The sequence below is a fragment of the Aquarana catesbeiana genome, linkage group LG13, assembly GCF_042186555.1.
Source record: "Aquarana catesbeiana isolate 2022-GZ linkage group LG13, ASM4218655v1, whole genome shotgun sequence".
Taxonomy (NCBI): Eukaryota; Metazoa; Chordata; class Amphibia; order Anura; family Ranidae; genus Aquarana; species Aquarana catesbeiana.
Genome location: NC_133336.1, coordinates 76991481 through 77016580, shown reverse-complemented (window position 1 = coordinate 77016580; position 25100 = coordinate 76991481). Strand labels below are relative to the sequence as shown.

Below are 25100 nucleotides of genomic sequence, written 5' to 3'. Positions count from 1 at the left end.
TTTATGTAATGATTGTAACATTTCAGTCCAAGTGAGAAGAATGGTGGGATCACAACAACTCTACTCTATTTAGAAGGCGAAAGCCCACAGTCAAGGTGGATGAAGAGATTGAAAGAAGCACTGGCTGCTTTAATCATGTAGAATATTTTATTGAAGATCTCACCTCAAGTGCCCATCCACACCATGTGTGTGGGGATGAATTGCTTTAAGCTAGCCCAGCGCACTGACATTCCAAAATCTATTGTTTCCAATTGGCCCAGTTCATATGAAAATATAACGTGCTGCATTAAAACACAGCACAACATACTGCAATGTGTTACAATGCGATTTGACTTGCAATAAAGTGATGCTAAATGGAGATGTGTTAACTGCCATAATGCATTCACATAAATCTTATATATCATGCCACTGTATTTTTTTTTCTTGAATATTATACCAGAGTCTCCAGGGCTACCGCACAATTTGTAAACCAAATTCAATAAATATATAAATGATTGCTACAGCTGTTGTCATGTGTTCCAACAAAAAAAATGCAATAAAATGAAATAAAACTCAGCGCAATCAAACACAACTAAATCATATACATAGCATATAAATCTCTTTTAAATGCATGATAAATAGATGTGCGTGACTAAAAAAATATTATCTGAATATCTTCCATCTCAAAATATAAAGTGCCAAGTCCAATATGCAGCGTAGCATCCACTTATATGCAAATGATAATGAATAGTGAAAAAATTTATAGTGAAAAAAAAAAAAAATATATATATATATATATATATATATATATATATATATATATATATATATATATAATTTTTTTTTTTTTTTTTCAAAGTAGAGGAAAGCCGCAGCCAGTCTTCAATTAGTGCAATGCGATCTGGTCATCCCACTGACCAAACATAGGAAAAAGTTCAAAGGATCGCTTGTAACAAACATTACAAGATGTGTAAGTTCGTTATGTTTCAGGCTCACAAGCTTACACCCTTCTTCAGAACAAACACACATGTGTGTTTGATCTGAAGTTGATCTGAAGAAGGATGTAAGCTTGTGAGCCCGGAACGTAATGAACTTACACATCTTGTAATGTTTGTTTGAACTTTGGTTCAATAAAGAAATTAAGTGCAGCGATCCTTTGGACTTTTTCTTATATATATATACCTCCTTTTTCTCCCACCTCAATTTGAGTCCATAAAAAATGAGACGTACACCAGTGAATATTCTAAATGAATTACCACAACAAAGTGCTTCTTCCACCTTCCAAACAGGCTGCTTACCTCAGATTTTGACCTATTGAAAACTAGGTCAATATGCGCCTTGCCCTTTAAAAGGGCTTTGTCTCCATGCAAACTTTCATCTGTGTCTTTGTCCACATTTGAACACCTTTCCTCCAAAAGTAGCTCAAATGAACAAAAAGAACCCCATTGCGCAATGTATCAGCTTACCAGATCAATTTATTAAAACAAAGTGTTAAAATCTTACTCACAAAATGAGTGCACTTCATCCAGTGCACATAGAAACAATTGCCTTTTTAAACAAGCATTTCCCGCTCAAGGTAAGGGCCCTTTCACACGGACTTGTCTGTTTGACAGATTCCGCATGCTCAGCGGGGGTTTGATGATCCTCGCTGAGCAGGCGGATGACAGGTCCGTTTCTGGTCACTGTGGTGAGATGGACCTGTCAGAGTCCCGCTCTCCTCTATGGGGAGACCGGATGCAAATGGCCCGCCTGTCCGTTTTAATCCAATCCGCTGGACGGATGGAAAATAGGGCTACCATCCAGCTGGATTTCACGAACAGGATCGGATCGGATAGCAGCGGGTGTCAGCGTACATGTCAATGCTGACATCCGCCGCTCTGTAGGAGTGAATGGAGGGTCCGATCAGGTCCGCCTGAAAAACTGACAGGTGGACCTGATCGGAAAGCCCGCTTAAAAGGGGCCTTAGACTTTGGCTTCAGGCACCTATCCAAGATGGCAAACTGGATGTCATCCAGCCACACTCTTGAAGCATTTCATCTTCCAAGGGGGCTGAGGGGAGCTGCTGCACACAGAAGGCTTTTTATCTTAATGCATAGAATGCAATAAAATTAAAAAAAACTTCTACCTTTACAACTCCTTAACTCCTTATCAGCCCTAATTAACACCTTCCTCTTCTGACTTTGGGTCAGTGACTCAAAGTACCATTAAAGGCACAGGCTGCATCATTGTAAGGTGTAGACGTTAGGCTGATCAGTAGACTATGTCAAGGTCAAGAGACCTCCCATGTATTGATGAGAAATCAGGGGTGTTCCACTCTATTTAGAGGGCAAAGCCCATAGCTAAAACTGATTGAAGAGATTGGAAGAAGCATTTTTTAATATGCTTAAAAACTGAAACTGCGCTTAGGTCAAATAAAAATAACTTAAAGAGGAAGTAAACTTCCATCGATTGTTTGCACCTATAGGTAAGCCTATAATAAGGCTCACCTATAGGTACTGTAAATATCTCCTAAACATGCACCGTTTAGGAGATATTTACTGTATATGCAGCAGATGATGTCATAGGCTCATGCGCTCTGAAGGAATGGGCACCCGTGCCGTTTCTTCAGAGCCCTGTGCCGTGACCGGCGGCTCCTGTGCGCATACACAGGAGTGACGTCACACGGCTCTGGCCAGTCACACAGCCGGAGTCCTCGGACCTGGAAGGAAGACGAGTGAATATGGATCCGTCCTCCAGTGGTGACAGAGGGCTTCATTTGTCTCTGCAGGTAATTTTCACATATTGTGCTAGTATGTGATGCATACTAGCACATTATGCCTTTATTTTGCAGGTCAGGAAATAAAATATAGCAGCGCTTTATTTCCTTTTTAAGTAGAAGAACATAAGTCAGATAGAAAAAAATAACTTAATAACAGAAGCTTCTGAAGCAGTCATGATTGGATCATGAAATGCTTCAAGCTGCTTGCTGTGGGGGCACTCAGCAGGGGGGGGGTGGCAGTATCACAGAAGAGGGAGCCATGTAGAGGAGGATCTGGGCTGCTCTGTGCAAATCCACTGCACCGGAGCAGGTAAAAATAACATGTTTGTTCTTTTTATAGGAAAAAATCTAGACTTAACAATCACTTTAACCCAGTTGTGGACTTTGAGTGTACCACACATGTCCTATAATTTATTTGAACACTTTGAGTGTGTGTGGTACGCCCTGCTTCTTCTCCTCCCCTGAAGCTCACTGGCTGCATTTATTGGCAAACCCTCTCTGTCATTTTGGCAGGTGAAAATTAGTCTGTGTCGCAGAAGGACATCTTGGTGCTCTTGTACAAATTGACACTCGCAGAAAAGTGTCTGCAGTGTCCATATGACATAGTATTACATAGTAGTTCTGTTGTTTTGCTACATTGTAATGACTTTGTTTTACTCATAGTAGATCAAATGGGTTACCTTTGATCTGCATATGATGTCAGTTAAAGCATATGTGCAATTAAAATAATATTAAAACAATTGTGTTCCTATTTAGTTTTCATGGAATTATAATAACTCCTACTTAAGCACCCCATTACATTAATCATTTTTTTTTTCATTCAACCAGCGGGTTGAACTCGATTCCCCCACCCACACACTCGAGGTGGATGGGTGAATCCTCCCTGCTGAGCTATTGTATTCTGACAGCAGGAAAACTTCCCCGCTGTCAGAGTACATTGATCAGTGCTGCCGGCTATAACCGGTGGTGCTGAACATGGGGAAACTTTCCAACAGGGCGGTTGTACAGAAGTCAATTGGTAGATCTACCTCTGTACAACCACTCTGCTCACGGATTGAAATTTTGATCCATGTATGGCCGGCTTTAGAATACTAGTTGTCCGGATGTCTTTGGTTTCAGGACTTGGAGTCACTGAACTAGAGCAAGTATTTAGCAAGAGGAGTGTGAGTAAATTCAGAAATCTTTATGTATCTGTACTCACCTCATGTAAACTTAATAAAAATCAAAAAGTATGTAGGCTATTGGATCAGCATATGATCAGTTATGGATGCAGCCGAATTCTTACTGTATAGGCTTCCTTTAAATCCATCCGTCTAATTTGGTAGGGCAGAGATCAAAGTGCTGAAAGCAGTAACTCATAGAAACCTTGTACGTTTTCCCTGAAGTGACCTAAAGTCTGGTAGCATTGGGGTAATATATTTTTTAACTAAATACAGCTTTATTGACTATGATATATGACGTCCATAGCAATATCCCATTACAATACAATGTTTTTAATCTGGTTAAGTCACAAATACAAGCTGTTTTTCTGTGTTTAGGTACGTGACTACTTCTCCTGGGCAGCAGAGATAACCCGAGAGATGCAGGCCGAAGAGACCATACGTGGTGTTTTAGCTAGTAGTGAAAAGCTGAAAGCCCACCAAGATCTGAAGCAAAATATAGATGCTCATCAGGAGACCTACAACAGGACAGTGTCCATCGGCCAATCCCTTCTCCAAGAGGGCAAAATCCCTTCCATACAGGTAAAATTCAGTGCTATCTTTTTCTAGTATTGTAAAAAAAGCTGCATTACAGATGTTAACAGACAGTCTGTTTATGCTTATGGCAGTACACAATTGCTGAATTGTAAGTTTGTTAATACTAAAAAGTAATAATTAGTAGCAAGCAATAGACATTATTTTGTATCACCCTGAGTCTTAAAATAAGAGGGGGGTGAAGCCTCCACCAATCTACATGTAATATCCAGACCCCCTTGTGCTTAGCTGGTTAGTCGGCATGAAGGAGGAGGGAGGGAGTGGGCTGTCTTTACCACTGTAAATACTCCAAGTGTGACTCTATAGTCACATGGACTGCTCAAATATTATAGGGAGGAAATGCTCAGCATAGAAACTCACTGAAAACTGGGCATGTGCAGAGTTGCCACCACAGGTGCAAAATCCCTAGCTAAATTGGGAGACATGAAAAGAAGGTGGAGATAGAGAGCAGCAGGATCAACCAGTTCTTTTTGCAGAGTACAGAAAACAAATCTCACAGCATGTTCACACCATTTATTGATAGTTTTTTTATGATGTGGGTTTAGTGACACTTTAAATTTAGCTGTGTTGCATCATTTGATTGTCCAAGTGAGGGTTCAATTTTAGTCTTGTGAAGCAATATCTTGGCTAAAGGAAGAGAGCCATGGGCCCTGGTGGAATGGTTCTGTGATACCTATTTACAAAAAGTTTGTAAGCTGACAAAAGGTTAGTGTATTATTGAATATAAATTCTGCAGATATAAAATGGGATGTTCCAACCTGCAATTTATAAGTCTTTATTAAAGCGGAGGTCCACTGAAAAAAAAAAAAATTAAAAGCCAGCAGCTACAAATACTGCAGCTGCTGACATTTAATATATGGACACTTACCTGTCCAGTGAGCCCGCGATGTCGGCAGCCAAAGCCGATCCGTCCTTCAGCTCTCGGCTGCTGCCGCCGCCATCCTCGGTAAGGGAATAAGGAAGTGAAGCTGTGCGGCTTCAATTCCTTGTTCCCTACTGCACATGCGCGAGTCACGCTGCGCGCCCTCTCAGGTCCCTGCTGTGTTCTGGGACCTGGGGGAAAGACGGGGTAGGCGCCGGAAGTGGCATAGGTCACCGCAAGTGCCGCGGTGATCTATGCCAGGAAGTGGGAGCAAATACCTGTATTAGACAGGTATCTGCTCCTTCCTCCCCCCTGAAAGGTGCCAAATGTGACACCGGAGGGGGGAGGAATCCAAAAAGTGGAAGTTCCATTTTTGGGTGGAACTCCACTTTAAGCAATCACAAATAGGAAAGTTGAAGTGGACCTAGCGCTATATGTATTTTTTCATGTCAAGGACTCCTGCACACAGGCTAGGCTGAACCTAGTCAGCATAATTGCAGAAGTATTTGCTCTGCCCAGGCAGCCCAGGTGCAGCATACAGCCTTTTATTGACATGAATGGCTGTGCACAGCTGTACTCGTGTATATGGCGGTGCTATCACAAATATGAGGGCAGCGTACAGGCGTATGCAAAAAATAGAAAAGTGTACACTTACAGTTAACAAAAAGATCATTGGAGTTATGCCACTGACTCTGCCAGGTGACATTGGTCCTGGACCTATCCAGGCACCATAAAATGGAAAGCCAATCAGTCACAGCTCAAGGAATCCTTAGTAAACTCTGAAGAATCCCCACAGTCCCATGCAACCCTGTTTGAGAATGGCTGCTGTATATTACATTGTGGCATTTATTCATGCAGACTTGTACAGTCCAGGATGGGTCAACTTTAAAGTCTATTTTACCCGAGGAGCCATTGAGTTTGGTTTACTAAAGGCGACTAGACTGCAATTTGCAAGTGCTCCAGAGCTTAGTAAATGAGGTGACACTTCACTTTGCTAAAAATACTCAATCACATGCAAGAAAAAAATAAAAAAGCATTTTTGCTTGCACATGATTGGGTGATGGAAGACAGTAGAGCTTCCCTTCATTTACTAAGCTCTGGAGCAACTGCACTTGCAAAGGTGCACAGTCTCTTTGCCTTTAGTAAATCAACCCCAGTGTCATAATGTGCAGGTATGCACAGCAAAGTTACCTTTAGTTTAGTTTTCCCTCCTCCAGAGATATAAAGTTTACAATTACCCCTCATTGCGTCATTGTTACCAATGTCTTCCTTCTGCTGACCTGGCATCCTCTTTTTTTAGCCATTGAATGGCCACTGATGGTGTGACTTCCATGCCTGTGTATTTGAGTACATTTGAGTATTCTGGCACTCAGCTTCAATACTTGGCAACTTACAGATTCTGAGAGTATACATTGCATTGTCCTATCAATGTACACTTTACAAAAATATTAGCAGGAGGGGTAACAATTTGTTCGGTAGAAGAAAGAAGAAGTAGAAGAATCTTTTCTGCCAAAAAAACTTAGTTTAAAAAACTTAAAAACAAAGTTTAACTCCACTTTGAAATGACTAACCCCAAAAGTAAAGCTATGTTAAATCCAGGCAAAACAAGCATATTGATTCTTGCTTGTCTTTTTTTAGATCAATGACAAACTTCAAGCTCTCGTAGAAGAAAATAAGAAACTTTACCAGGAATGGGAACTGAAGAGAAAGTTGCTGGAGCAAGTGCACCAAGAACAAGTCTTCTACAGAGACATTGGGAACATGGAGAAGATCCTGAATGCACAGGAGGTAAGCAAACCACAGCTACATACAGCTTCTTACCCACTTGAAGACCAGGCATTTTTTGGCACTCTTTGTTTACATGTGAAAATCGTTTTGTTTTTTTTTACTAGAAATTTACTTAGAACCCCCTAACATTATATAATTTTTTTTCAAGCAGAGGCCCTAGAGAATAAATTGGTGGGTTTTGCAATTTTTTATGTCACATGGTATTTGCTCAGCGTTTTTTTAAACGCAATTTATACACTCTTTTTTAAGCCTATTAGAGCCTCGGGCTCTAATCACGTGCTTCAAAAAAAAAACAAAAACCCCTGATTGGAATCCATGCATCCGGCGCCCTCCCTGCATGTAGATTAGGGGGCTGGACGCATGGATGGGGGGCGGTGCCCATACACCCCCTATGGATGGGCCACCACTGCCTGGTACAACCACTTGAAGTCAGATGACGTCCCAGGTACTGGATTTGGCGGCAAGTGGTTAAAGTAAGCAGGGGCTGATCTAGCGGGTCAGTAGCTACTAAAATGAGGCCTTACCCAGGCAGCAGAAGTAATTTTAGGAGAAATATGTCAGCAGTAATTCTGTGTTTATTGGATAATACTGTACTTTTTTAACAGTAAGCAATTGGTAAAACTGAGAATGATAAACATTGGGGCAAATTAATAAGAAGTATCTATCTTAAAGCGGAACTAAACCCTCTTATCCTTTACAGTCAAGGAAGCTGCTATCTTAGCCTTTGTTTGATTTGTAGTTGCCTTGGTGCTGCCCATATGATCAGTTATGAAACCAGGCATTTGGTGGCTTGACATTTCGATACCTTTCACACTAAAGCCGTTTTTCAGGCATTTTAGCGCTAAATATAGCGCCTGTAAAGCGCCTTAAAAACGCCTCCCATGCCACCCCAGTGTGAAAGCCAGAGTGCTTTCACATTAGGGCGGTGCGCTTGCGGGACATTACAAAAAGTCCTGCAAGCAGCATCTTTGGGGCGGTTTAGGAGCGCTGTATACAGCGCTCCTAAACCGCCCCTGCCCATTGCAATGCATGGGCAGCGTTTCTGACGCACCTGAAAAGCGCTACGGAAGCACCGATACGCTGACGGTTTTAACCCTTTTTTCGGCGGCTAGTGAGGGTTAAAAGTGCCCCGCTAGCAACCGAAAAGCGCCAATAAAACGACGGTAAAGGGCCGCTAAAACTAGCGGCGCTTTATTGCTGACGCGGCCGCGGCTAAGTGTGAAAGGGATCTTCAGGTGAGAGCACAAGCAGCTGTAACAGTTATCATTTATGGCATGCCTCGAATGGAACTATTTTTGGAAACAGTTAAATCGTGTTTAGTTGCACTTTAACTGTGCCCGTTGCCTACAGAAGCCAATCAACATCTTGCTTTCATTTTTTCCACACAGCTTAGAAAATAAAAATTTGAAAGCTAATTGTCTGGGTTCCAGTTGAGACGAGTACTATAAGATGTATTGTCCATAATCTGGGAGTAGTAGTGTCTAGACAACCTACCTCATAGATTTTCAAACATAGCCTGGCAATTTCTGTTTTGCAAAAATGTGTTCTTACTTATTTTGTGATCTCTAATGCCCTGTACACACGGTCGGACATTGATCGGACATTCCGACAACAAAATCCATGGATTTTTTCCGATGGATGTTGGCTCAAACTTGTCTTGCATACACACGGTCAAACAAAGTTGTCGGAAAATCCAATCGTTCTGAACGCGATGACGTAAAACACGTACGTCGGGACTATAAACGGAGCAGTAGCCAATAGCTTTAGTTTCTTAATTTATTCTGAGCATGCGTGGAACTTTGTGCGTCGGATTTGTGTACACACGATCGGAATTTCCGACAACGGATTTTGTTGTCGGAAAATTTTATAACAAGCTCTCAAACTTTGCGTGTCGGAAATTCCTATGGAAAATGTGTGATGGAGCCCACACACGGTCGGAATTTCTGACAACAAGGTCCTATCACAGATTTTCCATCGGAAAATCCTATCGTGTCTACAGGGCATAAGAGTTAATAAATATCTGTTCTTTTTTTCACACACATTACATAGTCTGCATTCACTTAACATGAAAATAAAACTGATGCTAGTCCACTTTAAGATGGTTTTGAGCTGTAGGCCCAAGCTTGGGTTTTACAAGAAAAGATGAGATCTGCATATAACATCAGCCTGCGTCTCTGGATTCACTATCTGATTAATATTTGGGTATATATATATCACTGAAGACAACCACTGCCTATGCATTTTTCTCCTTGTATGTTTAGTTTGTATTCTCCAGTTTTAATAGCACATAAAACCTACCCCTTTAGAGAGTATCATTAAGACAGAAGTATACCCTCGGACCTTATGATATGTGTCACCTGACACAAATGCCATCTTGTATCTTATTTCGGGCTCTTGGTCATGCATGCATCTCTGCACCAGTTGTGTAAAAGTGTCACAGAATATTGTCCTGTTGATAGGTCAGATGGAGCTGAATCTTTACATGAGCAATTGCACAAGCGGTGGCTTTTAAATCAGCTCTAGCTCCTTTCTATTTTTGGGATTTGGCATCTTCTTCCTTTTGTTGTGTCTGCTGGCTCTCCAACTAAAACAGACACCGTGAAACCGGGAGCAACTGATGTGCTGCCTTTTCATAACATGTGCACTCTGCTGTCAGGGTTTAGGGATAGAACCGAGGAATACCATTCAGACTTCATCCTCTTTGCAGGCTTTTTTTTTTTTCTTGTGGCGACTGGCACACAGAGTTGGAAAATCAAAGCAACAGACTTTGTTTGGGCACTGGACTTGTACCTGTCACCTCAAAAATTCCATTACAGTATAAAATAGCATTGAACCACCTGCTTTTCTAATAGACTCAATAATGATGTCTTTTCTTTTTTGGCTTTGTCTTTTGCAATTTTTATAGCTTTCTCATAAAGGGAAATATCCAGACTGTTCACATTAAGACTTCTGTAGGTTAAGGTTGCAAGTTAACCTTTTTATTGAAAATGGAAATGAATAGATTGTGTGTTTTGTATGAAATAGTTCTCATTAGTTCCTACATGGATCGAAAAGCCAGCTCCAGTTAAAAATGTATGGTCAAGCTGTAAAAAGATACTTTATCGGGGGCGGCCTGTCCATTAAGGGCGCATGGGCGCCACCGCCCCTATACATGTCACCGCCCCCTATACATGCATCCGTCCCCTTGCAGGATGCTGCGCGCATGAATTCCAATGGCGGGGGTGTTTTTTTTGAAGCACTAATTAGAGCCAAAGCCTCTAAAAGGGCTTCAAAATAGGGTGGACTCGGAGCACAGAGAATGCACTCACAGCCCACCCAGGTGTGTTACAATAGCGAATTAATATTCGCTATTTTAACACTGATTTTCCCCCCGGCCAATCAGGAAGCGGGTCTGAGATCCATCACTCGATTGGCTGAAAGGATAGGCGATCCTGTTGGACACCTAGGAGGAGACGCACAGCCGCTGTGATGGAGGACAGGGACACAGGAACCACTGCCTAATGCTGCCTAATGATGCCCAATGCTTGCTGCCTAGATGGGGTAAGTGCCGGACCAACCGGCTGATGGAGAGGTGCTTGTTGCCCACCCCCAAAAGAAAAAACACCAGCCACCACTGTGCTGTTTATATGGGCATGCTGCTTTTTAGTACACCTAACAACTCCCCCCCCCCCCATTAACTGTTGAAATGGTAAAAAATAACTATATCAGACTGGTATTAGAGCTAGACACTACATCCAAAATTACATTAGCAGAATCAGTGGTTGATACCCCCATATATCTACCAGTGGGGTGGGGATAGCATTCAGACTACAGTCGGTTTCATCAAGAAATATGGAAAACATATCCACAATAATACAGTAAAGTTGATAGTGATATACAAAATTTCATATATATTGTACTCATTGTCAGGTTTCAGTGATAGTGAGCCCTTGTAGATCGCCAACTTGGGGTTCCTCATGACACAGAATTTAAGCCCAACCGCTCCTTCTTCACCAGTGCCCCTGATGGTGGGGATGGAATTGCAGCCAGCTGGAACCAGGTTGTGGTCCCCAGGTACGCCCAGCTGAAGAGACCACTCGTGTGCGCAGAGAGCAAATAGCAGGAGACAGAAGGAAATCCAGGAAACAAGTTGAGGTCAGGGTGGGCAACAGGCTAGCACAAACGGTAGACGAAGCTGGGGTCAGTACATGAGAAGTCAGACATTGAATACATGTAATAGTAGGCAAACAGGAGCTCAGAGAACTAGGAAATTGCTCAGGCAGCGCAGGCTGCACTGAGCATGTCTTATCTAGGGAAGCAAGCTGGGAGGTGGGCTAGGAAGTGATAGAAGGAAAGGAAATATAAACCCAATAGTAGGTGACACCCATAGGTGAGCACAGAAGCCAAACAACACATGTGAATGGGATCACAGGTCTAAAGCCTAGTACACACAAGCCGATTGTTGGGTGGCATCGGCCGGTCCAATAGAACATTCAGGCAGGGGGGGAACAGCAGCCGATCCGACAGAAGCTGGGCCGCTTGACTGGCTTCTGTCGAAGGGTCTGAGAGCACTAACCGGAGTGTTCTGGTGCGGGGGCTGTCCCCTGTAAAAACACAATAGCACAGCAGGGGAGATTGCTGTACTAACATTTGATTTTTAGTACAGTGGGTTCGACCAGAGCTGTCGTTCTAACCGCTGGGTTGCACTAAAAAAATCTAGTAGTGTGTACAAGGCTTTAGGAACCACTGTAAGAATTACACAGGCAGGACAACTACATGCTAAATTGTGACACACATAGATATGTATAAACACCCAAAATTAATTATGAATATTTATTTGCAGCACATAAGAATATACAGGAAATCAGCACTGACCAGCTCCACAATGTAATGCTTCAATCCATATGGAGCTGAATTAAAAATAAACCACAAAGAGCATTAATATTGCAAATGTCTATAAAGCAAGAATACAAGTGTCTATAGTGATCATTCTTCCAAGGGTTACCAATGTATGGGTGAGGCAGGCACCAGGATCCCCAATAAACAGAAAAGGTGAACTCCTCAAAATGCCAAATAGGGGAGCTACCACCTTTTTATCCCCCACTGTGTTGCTAACATGGGCTGAATTTGGTATGACATGTGACATCAGCCAGTGTGTATGCGAATGCCATTCATGCGCACAAGAGTAGTGCACGCCACTTCCACCACACTGTTAAAACACTGTCATTGACATGTAGATCACCTCATACCACAACAATTCAGGGATCCACCCACAAAGAAAACAAGGACCAAGAAATGAAAAGGGAAAACTCAAGGAAGGAATAAGAGCAGCTCATAAAAAAACACAAACACCAGGATGGAAAGGAGCATCCAGGTTACATCCATGAGATCTCCCCTCAAAGAGGCTGGTTAGTGGGACCTTACTGGTCAAGTTTAGCTTACAACACAGATTTTGTAAAACAACATAGCTCTATAACTATCAAATGTACAATAATAAGCTTAAAATGATATATAACACTAAAAAGGCAAACAAAATTCCACTAGCAAAATTAAATGACAAATGTCATATATGTGGCAAACAGAAATATCAATTATTTTTAATGAATGGCAAATTGCTCACAGCATAGTTGCTCATAGGAAAGTTTTTATTAGTCAAAACCTCATTTGAGCCAGGTGCCTGAATGGCCCTTAGCATATATATATATCCAACAAATTTCAAGCCTAAGTATGGAATTATAAAAAGTGACCACCCCTGAGTTCATTATGTATGTGATCCAAGGCAACAAAGTAAATAAAAGAGGTATCAAAGTGATAATTTAACCCCACAAATCAGTTAACTGGAGTTGATAATTTCCCATTCTTGATGAGATAAATGTAGTCAGAAATGTAATGCCTGAACTAGGTTTCCACTATTGCGTCACCAAAGTCGCACGATTTACACTGCGACTTTGCTATGCGATTTGTGTTGCGATGTCATGCGACCGGTGAAAGCCATGTGAGAACAAGTCGCACCGAAGTAGGAATAAAGTAGTGCAAGAACCTTTTTTGGAGTCGCATCAATTAGAACGGGGACCATTGAAATAGATGGGTTTTGACTTGTCATGCAACTTCACATGTGTCAAGTCGCACAACAACTTGCAGTAGTGGAAACAGAGCCTTAAGGTTTATTCTTGCCAATGTAAAAAGCACCACAGTGACATTGCATCAAAAAGGAAGTACCAGTAGTCTGACAATGTTAAGGTCAGTCCAACAAAGTGACAAGGATTAAACATATAACCATTGTGCAGTAAATGGATTCATCCTCCTTATTCCAATAACTTTGGCTGCACGTGCCACGTTTAAAAGTGTCCCTATTCGTACAAGGGTCACCCCTACCTGCCCCTTGGAAGTAACTTTGTGCCAATCTGTCTTGAATTTAGATCTTCTTAGATCATTTAATACTACTTCAAGTCTCTTTTAATATATTTCTTCACAGTTTTATCACTCATTAATGGGTAATATTTATTAAGACTTTCCCTAACATTCTAATGGTTGCAAGAATAATGAGTATTAATGTGGGTAGAGCCGACTTTCTTGGATGTTAAGGTTGAAAACTAACTTTAACTTCATTTTCATCTGAGCTTTTTTGATAAGACTTCTTTAAAGAGTCTTCTTGAGAATCTTTTTGTTATACTCTCACTGCAGTATCCTTACTCTTAATAATTTCTTCTGCAAGATTCTTCTCATCTAAAACCATCTCTGTGCATCCTGAGATGGTAGACAATAGCTATAGGGAATGCTTCTAATTAGAGGGCGAGGGTGAGCACTAGCTGCATAAAGTATAGTACTGCCTGCTGTGGGCTTCCTATAAAGTGTGTTCTCCAATGAGCCATCTTGTTGTGCCAGAATTTTTTATTTTTTTTAACAGAAAAGTTTTTATTAATAACAAAAACAAAACAATACAAAAGAAAACAAAACAACAGTACATCATAAGTATATTATAGCAAGGTAACCTAGACATAGATAAAGGATCCAAATTGAAAGAGCCAAATGGGAGTCGATGATGCTACACAATTAATATCCGGAATATAAAACGGAGCATGGTATTCCTGACATTTGTCTATTATGATATAAGAAGTCAAGATGGAATTGGTAGGGGGGAATGGGAGAAGAAAGAGGGTCCATATTGGTCCCAGTTATACTATTGTGGCATCTTAGGGTTGTGCCAGTATTTTAGTATCCAGAAAGGAGATTTTGGATGCACTTACATTGAAAGAAACATAAAGTCATTAAATTATTATATAAGGTACCAGTCCAGATGACAAACACATCATCTATGTACCTGTGCCAAGCTAGGATGTGCAACAGGTACAAAGAGAAGAAGTCATTGTAAAATACATTCCACTCCCACTCCCACCAAGTACAGATTAGTATGATAGGAATGTTGAAATTGTTCTTCATAAAAAGGAGGGGAAAAAAGTGAACTGGTCACATATGCAACAAGACCTTGTTATTGTAAAATACACTGGAATAATGCAGAAATCTCTTTTGACTTTTGATTTTATTCTACCATTGTTGAATATTAATCTGTTGAAAACTTGCCACATAACAAGTGTAAGCTTTTAGATTTGCACTTACTTTCAGTCCTGGTGATGATCGCCACCTAGAGAAAAAGTACGAGGGGGATTTTCCCTAGTGGGAATTCAAACAGCAAAAAAACTAACAGGAATTCTAACCCCACACCACCAGTTTAAGATTAAAAAAGATGTTTGGGCTTTAGACACATTAACTGTATGAACAATTTTCAGGCCTTCCCGCCATTCTATTCAGAATGCCTGTGGTTAATTAAGCCTTTACATTGGTAAATCTGTAATTTGGTATATGAGTTGCTGAGACCTGTATTTGCAAAGGATTGTGCAACGTGTCAGCTGTTCATGAGTAACCATGGGTGTTACTGACTCATGTGGCATAATGCATTTTCCCAGAGGCCTGTGTGTGTGAAGAGATCAAATCAAATCTATATTTCCAATGTAACTATTCAATAAATATTCTGAACTCCATTTAGTTTATTTATTTTGTTTGTAAAATGTTTATTGAGAATCTTTATCAGAGAAAAGTGCAATCCAATATGGAGTGAACTTTGGAGTTAGACTTTCAAAAAAGCTAGCTGTATTTCTTTCATTTTTTATAACTGTACTGTTTTTTTCACCAAATTTTCAGACATTGGCTCAAAAGACCACTGTGAACCTTTACAACCTCAGCATTTGTGTGTGCTAGACCATTCCTTTTTATATTTGGGGATTGTGTGGCTCCCTAAATGCGACGGATGTCCTTTGCCCTGCTTGTTGTAACTAGTTGAACAATAAAGAGTTTGGACTGCTAAGGATTTTTCATTTGGCGCTCACTTTGACATATTACACTTGGATTTCCCAACTCAAGTAAATATCCTCTCCTGGGGGGTCCCCATCTTTGTGGTAGGCTGCTGAATACAGGCCAGTTTGGCTCAAGTAATGACTTTGTCCGCATTTTGATTAGTTTAGTTTAAAGAGGCTAAATATGTTCCAGGTGCATTTAAACTAAAGGTGTGGAAAGTTTTGCAATGTGTTTTCTTTAAAAATAGCCTGTCCTCTGCCAGCATGCTGCAGAGTGGAAACATTGCTCTCTGTGGGTCCAACAATCAGTGCATGAGCTTTGCTGATTTTAGATCTATAGGTATGGCTCAGCGGGGGGTGGGGGTGGGGTGTCAGACCTCTGCAGAGAGACTACTGCTTCCACAGAAAGAGCAAAGGTAGAAAGAAACCACTGCTTCCATAGAAAGAGCACATGTAGCTCTGTAGCTGCAGGCAAGATACAGACTTTTCTAGTTATGCTGTGGCTGCTTTAAAAATAAAATAAACTGGAAGACAAGGAACACATATTGTTTTGATGGAATGGACTTGGAATGAGTTTAGCCAATTTAATGTGTTTGAATAACTGCATTGGTTTGCAGGGTAAACATTTGGGGTCTAATAGACCCTCAATGACTGTATAAGGAGTACCTGTTACCTGCCCATGCTATCATATAGGGGCTTGTTAGCCCATGTTATAGGGATTAAGTTACAAAAAAAAGTATATAAAAAAAAAGAATGTATGAAGTAAAGAAAAATAACATAAACAATAGCAAAAACATTTTTATTCATTCCTGTCACCCCCACACACCCCATATAAAAAGTGCAGCGTGAGCACATGTATGTAAACATCATTTGTCCCACACATGTGCGGTATGGTCGCACAAGTTGGAGAGCAATAATTCTAGAGCCATCATTCACAGTTAACTCTAAACGGATGACCTGTAAGGCTTTTAAAGCATCACCTATAAAGAATTTTGGATACCGTAGTTATTTTTTATTTTATTCCACAGGTGTGCGCAGTTTTAAGCTTGACATGTTTGGTATCCACTTACTTGATGCAACCCTATCTTTTATATTTTACCAAAAATTTGGATATAATATTGTGTTTGCACTAAAATTAATTTTAGTGTATTTTTAGCTGAAAATATGTGTTTGATAAACAGCTGCCCAAATATTGTGCAACATAAAAAAATTGCAACTACCACCATTTTGTTTTTCAGGGTCTTTCCTTTCAGAAAATATATACTTTTGGGGTGTTTTCAGTAATGTCTAGCAATAAAATGCAGATTTTAACACCTTCCCGTTCTTGTGATCAGTCATCAGTGTCTGGTGGACACAGCCTGTGGCAGATTGCGCCGCTGTGTGGCCCCATGGTCACACAAGCACCGCCTTCTGGGAGGGTGTCATATGACTTCCACTCAGAAGGACAAAAGGCCCACCCAGCCATCAAACTGCTATAGGCCGGGTGGGCCATTCATCTTTCTGAGTGGACATCATATGATATCCTGCTAGAAGGTGGTGCTCATACAGTCGTGGCCAATGACTGATCACTATACCGGTCTGCTGCCAGTATCATGTGATTGTTGTGACCAATCATTTGTTATATCAACATTTATAGATAAGTTTATCTTATCTTCCTTCATGTTAGACTGGATATTTCCGTCAAAACATTTTTTGAGCGGGGGGGGGGGGCGCTCTGGAGAGGTGGAGGGTTTGCTCCTTCTGCACAGTATGATCCCGTTATGGATAAAATTAAAAAAAATTTAATTAAAAAAAATAAATAAATAAAAAATGATTACAGTTTTTTTTTTTTACATACTGTCACCAGTCATTGTCCCTAAACACTGCCCCACCAGTAATGTTAACACCGTACTGCACTGGTGAAAGTATGTAAAAAAACTTTTTTTTTTTAAATCTCCTAATTTTCCCAAAAATTAGATGAGGGTGTCATCAGGATTGATCAATTTACAGTATCTCACAAAAATGAGTACACCCCTCACATTTTTGTAAATATTTTTTTCTATCTTTTCATGTGACAACATTGAAGAAATGACACTTTGCTACAATGTAAAGTAGTGAGTATACAGCTTGTATAACAGTGTAAATTTGCTGTCCCCTCAAAATAACTCAACACAGAGCCATTAATGTCTAAACCGCTGGCAACAAAAGTGAGTACACCCCTAAGTGAAAATGTCCAAATTGGGCCAAAAGTGTCAATATTTTGTGTGGCCGCCATTATTTTCCAGCACTGCCTTAACCCTCTTGGGCATGGAGTTCACCAGACCTTCACAGGTTGCCACTGGAGTCCTCTTTCACTCCTCCATGACGACATCATGGAGCTGGTAGATGTTACAGACCTTGCGCTCCTCCACCTTCCGTTTGAGGATGTCACACAGATGCTCAATAGTGTTTAGGTCTGGAGACATGCTTGGCCAGTCCATCACCTTTACCCTCAGCTTCTTTAGCAAGGCAGTGGTTGTAGGTGTGTTTGGGGTCGTTATGTTGGAATACTGTCCTGCGGCCCAGTCTCTGAAGGGAGGGGATCATGCTCTGCTTCAGTATGTCACAGTACATGTTGGCATTCATTGTTCCCTCAATGAACTGTAGCTCCCCAGTGCCGGAAGCACTCATGAAGCCCCAGACCATGACACTCCCACCACCATGCTTGACTGTAGGCAAGACACACTTGTCTTTGTACTCCTCACCTGGTTGTCACCACACATGCTTGACACCATCTGATCCAAATAAGTTTATCTTGGTCTCATCAGACCACAGGACATGGTTCCAGTAATCCATGTCCTTAGTCTCCTTGTCTTCAGCAAACTGTTTGTGGGCTTTCTTGTGCATCATCCTTAGACAAGGCTTCCTTCTGGGATGACAGCCATGCAGAGCAATTTGATGCAGTGTGCAGCGTATGGTCGGAGCACTGACAGGCTTTCCCCCCCACCCCTTCAACCTCTGCAGCAATGCTGGCAGCACTCATACGTCTATTTCCCAAAGACAACCTCTGGATATGACGCTGAGCACATGCACTCAACTTCTTTGGTCGACCATGGAGAGGCCTGTTCTGAGTGGAACCTGTTCTGTTAAACCACTGTATGGTCCTGGTCACCGTGCTGTAGCTCAGTTTCAGGGTCTTGGCAATCTTCTTATAGCCTAGGCCATCTTTATGTAGCGCAACAATCCTTTTTTTCAGATCCTCAGAGAGTTCTTTGCCATGAGGTGCTATGTTGAACTTTCAGTGACCAGTATGAGAGAGTGAGAGCAATAACACCAAATTTAACACACCTGCTCCCCATTCACACCTGAGATCTTGTAACACTAATGAATCACATGACACCAGGGAGGGAAAATGGCTAATTTTCACTTAGGGGTGTACTCACTTTTGTTGCCAGCGGTTTAGACATTAATGGCTCTGTGTTGAGTTATTTTGAGGGGACAGCAAATTTACACTGTTATACAAGCTGTACGCTCACTACTTTACATTGTAGCAAAGTGTCATTTCTTCAGTGTTGTTACATGAAAAGATATAATAAAATATTTACAAAAATGTGAGGGGTGTACTCACTTTTGTGAGATACTGTATATATATATATATATATATATATATATATATATATATATATATATATATATATATATATATATATATATATATCATACTTTGTGGATTCTCTAACTTTGCTACAGACTAAACAATAAACACTGATTTGGGTTATTTTTTCCCAGGAAATGCAGCAGAACACATTTTGACCTAAATGTGTGAATAAAGATTATTTATTTGCAACATTTTATAACTGGAAAACGTGTTTATTTTCTCTCAAAATTTTCAGTCTATTTACACAGTGGTGATTAATTACCACCAAAAGAATGCTCTATTTGTGTGAAAAAAAATGATAAACATTTCTTATGGGTTTAGTGTTGCATGACCGCGCAATAGTGCTAAAAGCTGAAAATTGGCCTGGGCAGAAAGGTGTAAAAGTGCCCTGTATTGAAGTGGTTAACATGTGTGCAAAAAATTAAAAAAAAAAAAAACTGGCCAGGTAGACAAGTGGTTAAAGAAAGCCACATATATGAAATAGTTTCTTGTAGGGTTATTGTATACAGTAAGATATGTGGACACATACATTGGGTATTTTCACATGCCCATATATAATATTGGGCAAGCTAGCAACTCCCTTTACTGTCTTAACCTTTATTGGTTTGCTTGTCATAGGACAAAGACATAAAAGTTCTAACAGATATGTAAATAACTGACATATATTAATAAAAGATAGTACACATCTAAGATATATAACAAATAAAGATAACATACTCATTAATATAACCAAAGATGAGTAATATCATTATTAATTGTAGGGACATAACCATTGTCAAAGAAACCAAAGCTATTAAAAAAGTGATAATAGAAATAAATAATTGAATAAATATCTTGTTTGGATAAAGTTGTAAAAAGATCATTATACAAAATCAAGGTTTCTTCTTTTTTTCCCCTCTTTTCCCTGCCTCTTCCCTTCTTTTTCAAAGTTCGGTCAACATAAAAGGTAACCAGAGAAGACAAAAAATAATAAAATAAAATAAAGAAAAGATAAAAAAGAGGGGATGGGGTAGGAAAAGGGCAGTCAAGATTTCGCCTATACAGATTTTAGGTATCAATAGATAGGTATTGTATCCAGGGTTAATCCTCCCTTTACTGATGTGTAGAGGTCATTCAAGATTCAGTACAACCAGTGCTGGAAAGTTTGCAATCCCCAGGCTGTAGGATTAGTAGTTAGAACTATGTCGCTTGTCTCTGCTGAGTCACACAAGTATAAAAAAAAAAGTCCAGCAAGCTTCAGTAGTAATTACAAGCCAGTGCTCAACCCAATGGTAAAAACACTTCTGATGAAAGCTTGTTTTTAAAGTGCTTTCTTTCCATCCAAAGCAAATGTCACTTCTGACGTACTTGTTTGCACCCGATCTGGCATGGCCACCAAACTTTACTCTTATTAGAAGTCAGAGAATACTTCGCTACAGGGGATCATGCTTGGTTTGATGCTGCATGTTGATCTGTATCTGTAATTGGACTCTACCCTTTATAGAGTTGGGAGCTCATCGCTTATAGATGCTGAAGTGTGCCAATGTTGATCTGGGTGTAGATCAAACTAGAGGATTTGCAAGTCACAGTTGTTTACAATGAACTGTTGCAGTAGCAGCCTGTCAGGATGTAAGAAATACAGAACACTGCGTCCCAGCCTCTGAACTTTAAGTCGTATTGTGTAAGAGCTGGAATTTCTTCATCAATATCATATAAATGACTAATATGCATGCATAAATAATCTAGAAGTAGTTTAGTTCTGACAGGACTGCGTGCTGTGACAGACAGACACATGATAACATAAGCAGCAGACCCTGCCAACTTGGCATAGTGTGAGGTGCAAGACTGCTTCAGCAAAAAGAACTGTATAGTCAATGAATTGAAATATGTAACTGATAGTAAGTGGTGGTAAGACATAAAGTATCTAAAGTGGCATTTCCCTAATTATGTAGACACTGGTGATTGTGAATTTTAACCAATATAGCAACAAATTCTCCTGCGCTCAAGGGTGATGTAATGGCGGTGGATGTTGCCCAGGATCTCTATGGCTCCAGGTAAATGCACAGGCCCTGCTGCCCTCCAGGGGTTGGGGGGAACCCAATGGAAACACTGTAGAAAAAATGAAAAGATGGCGCACTAACCTTGCACGTTACCCAAGTAGTGTTTATTTGTATAAAAAGAAAAGGGATATACTAACAAACAAATCAATCATAAAAACATCCACAATGAATACAAAGCGACCAGGTCACGGAGACCGTGTCCAGCATGCTGAAGGTTAATTTGGGTAATGCGCAAGGCTGGTGCGCCCTCTTTTTGTTTTTTCTACAGTAGATCGTGAATTTTAGTTTTATGTACTGTATAAGCAAAAAATATCTTCTTGACACATAACTTAGAGCTGAAGTCCAGGCGGATCTAAAAGACACAAATGCATGTAGCTTTGTGTTCAATAATGCATCCTTTAAAGTGTTTTTTTTTTATATGTGGGTGGGTGCAGCTTGGTGCAGCGGCAGAAAAACTCTCAAAGTGCGGAGAACAGAAATATATTGGGTTTTTTTTGTTTTTTTAATGGGAAACGTAACCACTTTTATTCTTTAGCAACAATACAGACTGTTATTTCTGGTAACGTTACATGAACTGGCTACGACGGAGTGTTTAAAAGGCAATAAATACTCACTTTAGTTGATGAGTGTTGGAATGCATTTGGAAAAAAACACCACAATTAGGACAATTAATGATCTGAACTTTGGAGGCTGACGGAAATCAACCTGAAAACAAGCTCTAACAGTTAAACGATGGTCATTAGTGCAGAAATATATTGTTACTGAAGTTCAGCAATACAGAACAGGCACGGCTGGAAGGCAACCCAAGTGAGATCATGAAACAGCATTAAACAGCGATGTGTAGTAGAGGTAGGCCTCAGGTGTGCTGACAGCGTCTGTCTCGAGGGGTGGAATGCAGCCTGACTTTTATGTACTCAAGTGGGGAGGCTTTCAGGAAGGATGGCGTGTCCCTGCACTTTCCTTACTCGTCAGGAACCTCTCCCTTATGCTAAGCACTGCCAGATGGGTGACCTGTCCCTACTCTAGCCACAAGTATAAAGCACACCAAACCCAGGAGCAAGGGTCTTAAATAGACTCTGCCTGACCCAAGATGGCCACCAAAGTCATCTTGGGTGCCAGCATCCAATCAGTTGTTGCTTCTCTGTGACTGAGGAAACCATAAAGGAACTAGGTTGCTCTCAACTTTCTCCCCCAGCTGAATTGCCACTGCAGATGAGTGCCTCCTGCAGTGGAGAAAATAGCAAATGCAAGCAGTGTAAATTCCTTAATTTGATTTGATATTAGCTGATTGCAATCCCCTGCACAGCAGAAGTCAGACTAGGGAGCAAGAAGCAGCACAAGGGGCCAGTCGGTTGTGCTGTGGTGCTCATGTGCTAACGTGGAAAATGCTGATAGGAAGAGAGAGGAAAGCGAGCCTAGCTTCTCCTTCCGCTGTCCAGTCACAGGTTCAGATGAGGGGCAAAATTTGTAAGTGTTACTTAAAGCTGAGTTCCACCCAAAAATGGAACTTCCGCTTTTCTGGTTCCTCCCCCCTCACATTTGGCATTTGGGGGATGGGGGAGCAGATAAAACTGTCTAATACAGGTATTTTGCTCCCACTTCTGGGCATAGATACCCGAACCACCCGTGGGTATCTACGCCACTCCCCCCCCCCCCCCCGTTGTATTCTGGGAGACACACGGGTCCCAGAAAATAGCAGGGACCAGTAGGATAATGCAGCGCGAGTCGCGCATGCGCAGTAGGGAGCTAGGAAGTGAAGCCGCAAAGCTTCATATCCTGATTCCCTTATCAAGGATGGCGGCGGCAGCACCCGACAGCCGAGGGATAGATCAGCTTCGGGTGAAGACATCACCGTCACCCTGGACAGGTAAGTGTCCATATTTTAAAAGTCAGCAGCTGCAGTATTTGTAACTGCTGACTTAAAAAAAAGAAACAAAAAAGGCGGATCTCCGCTTTAAGGGCTTGTTTACATCCGTGTTGCCCTTTGAGAGTTGAATAGCATTGGATTGCTCTTCAGAGGGTGTTTTACAGGCGGTGAGGGGGCATTATGTTGCTATCTCACCTCCTGTTTTAACCCCTAAAAACCTGCACTACTGCACCGAATTTGCTTGCATTGCATTCACTTGAATAGGTCATGACAGTGGGGTTAAATTTTGCCATGCTGTGATGCAAAGCATTGTGGGCGCAGCATATGTATATTTGCACTGCTTAAAGGGGAAAAGTTTGGAGGGTGTAAACAAGGCCTTACTTTAGTAGAGGAAAATCAGCTCTTCTGCCCTGTGAAATAGGGCTGCGCTGTGCCGCAGGGTTGTTTAAATCTGAGGACTGCATGCACATAAATGCAAATTCCTTGGCAGGTAAAACAGCTCCCATGTATATATCTAATCTGTGTATTTAGCTATTTGCCTGGAATTTATTTTGACATTTTTCATCAGGAGTGGGAGAGGAGATTACCATGAAGGTCTAAAAGGTCAGTCTGTCCAAAACTGATATTCTAGGCATCAGTGGAGATTAGTTGGCTGAGTCTGTCCCTGGCTTCTTATTTGCCTTGGATAGTCTGACAGCAAGTTCTCCCTTTCATAATTTCTTTCTCTCATTCTCTGCAATTAATGGTTTTGGGTGTTCCCACCACATTTGCATGTTCCTTCAGTTGCATTCTCTAAAAGTAAAACAGAATGTAACATGAAGAGTGGGAAACCCTGATAATGGCTACAACAGGTATGCAGACTTGGTAACTCAGCCGCAAAGATCTCAGCAATAGAGTTCTTAGAAGTTCATAGAAGTACAGTATATGAAACTCTCAGTTTTTAGTGGACAAAATGCTAGTTTGCCTTTATGACCTATTTTTAATTGAGGCGGTGCTTAACCACTTCAATACTGGGCACTTATACACCTTCCTGCCCAGACCAATTTTCAGCTTTCAGCGCTGTCGCAGTTTGAATGACAATTGCGCGGTCATACAACACTGTACCCGAACTAAATTTTTATCGTTTTGTTCCCACAAATAGAGCTTTCTTTTGGTGGTATTTGATCACCTCTGCGGTTTTTATCTTTTGCTAAACAAATAAAAAAAGACCCAAAATTTGGAAAAAAATTAAAGTTTTGCTTTTGTTTCTGTTAAAAAATTTTGTAAATAAGTAAGTTTTCTCTTTCACTGATGGGCACTAATAAGGCGGCACTGACAGGCACTGATAAGGCGGCACCGATGAGGTGGCACCAATGAGCGGGCACTGACGATGGGCACTGATATGCAGCACTGATGGGCATTGATAGGCAGCACTGATGGGCACTCGTGGCTGGCACAGGATGGCACTGATGGGCACTGATAGGCGACACTGATGGGCATACCTCCCAACTTTTTGAGATGAGAATGTAAAAGTATGCAGGCATAGGACACACCCCTTGTCACACCCCCTTAAAGGAGAATTGTACAAAAAAACAAGATTGGTTAAACCCACAAGTGCTTTTTTTACCACTAATATTCCTTTATATTGGCTTTTGGAATTTAACAAATGCAGCAATTTAGAAATCAGATGAAAGGTTTAGCACTGGGAAACACTTTTTGATAGATAAAAAGTGCATTTTGTATACATCTATATAGATCAGACCAAAATGAGGGACACATGAGGAGGAACGAGGGACAGAGGGACAATGCTCCAAATCACGGACAGTCCCTCCAAATCAGGGACAGTTGGGAGCTATGTGATGGGCACTGAAAGGCTGCAAAGATGGGTTCTTATGGGTGGCACTAATAGGCGGCACTGATGGGCACTGATAGGCGGCACTGCTGGGCACTGATGGGCACTGATAGGCGGCACTGCTGGGCACTGATGGGCACTGATACATGGCACTGATGGGCACTGATATGAGGCAATGATAGGCATCCCTGGTGGCACTGGCGGTGGTAGGCATTGGAGTGGGCACTGATTGGCAGCTGCCTGGGCACAGATTGGTATTTCCCTGGGGGTCTAGGG

General features: G+C 41.2%; 1 protein-coding gene across 1 annotated transcript in view; it reads left to right on the top strand.

Moving 5' to 3' along the window:
• SPTBN5 (spectrin beta, non-erythrocytic 5) overlaps nucleotides 1-25100 on the top strand; it is a 367667-nt gene that overhangs the window by 164814 nt on the left and 177753 nt on the right. Inside the window, exons 33-34 of the mRNA XM_073608935.1 lie at nucleotides 4276-4479; nucleotides 6992-7141. Of these exons, the coding sequence (XP_073465036.1) occupies nucleotides 4276-4479; nucleotides 6992-7141 (354 nt within the window). The remainder of the gene's footprint in view (nucleotides 1-4275; nucleotides 4480-6991; nucleotides 7142-25100) is intronic.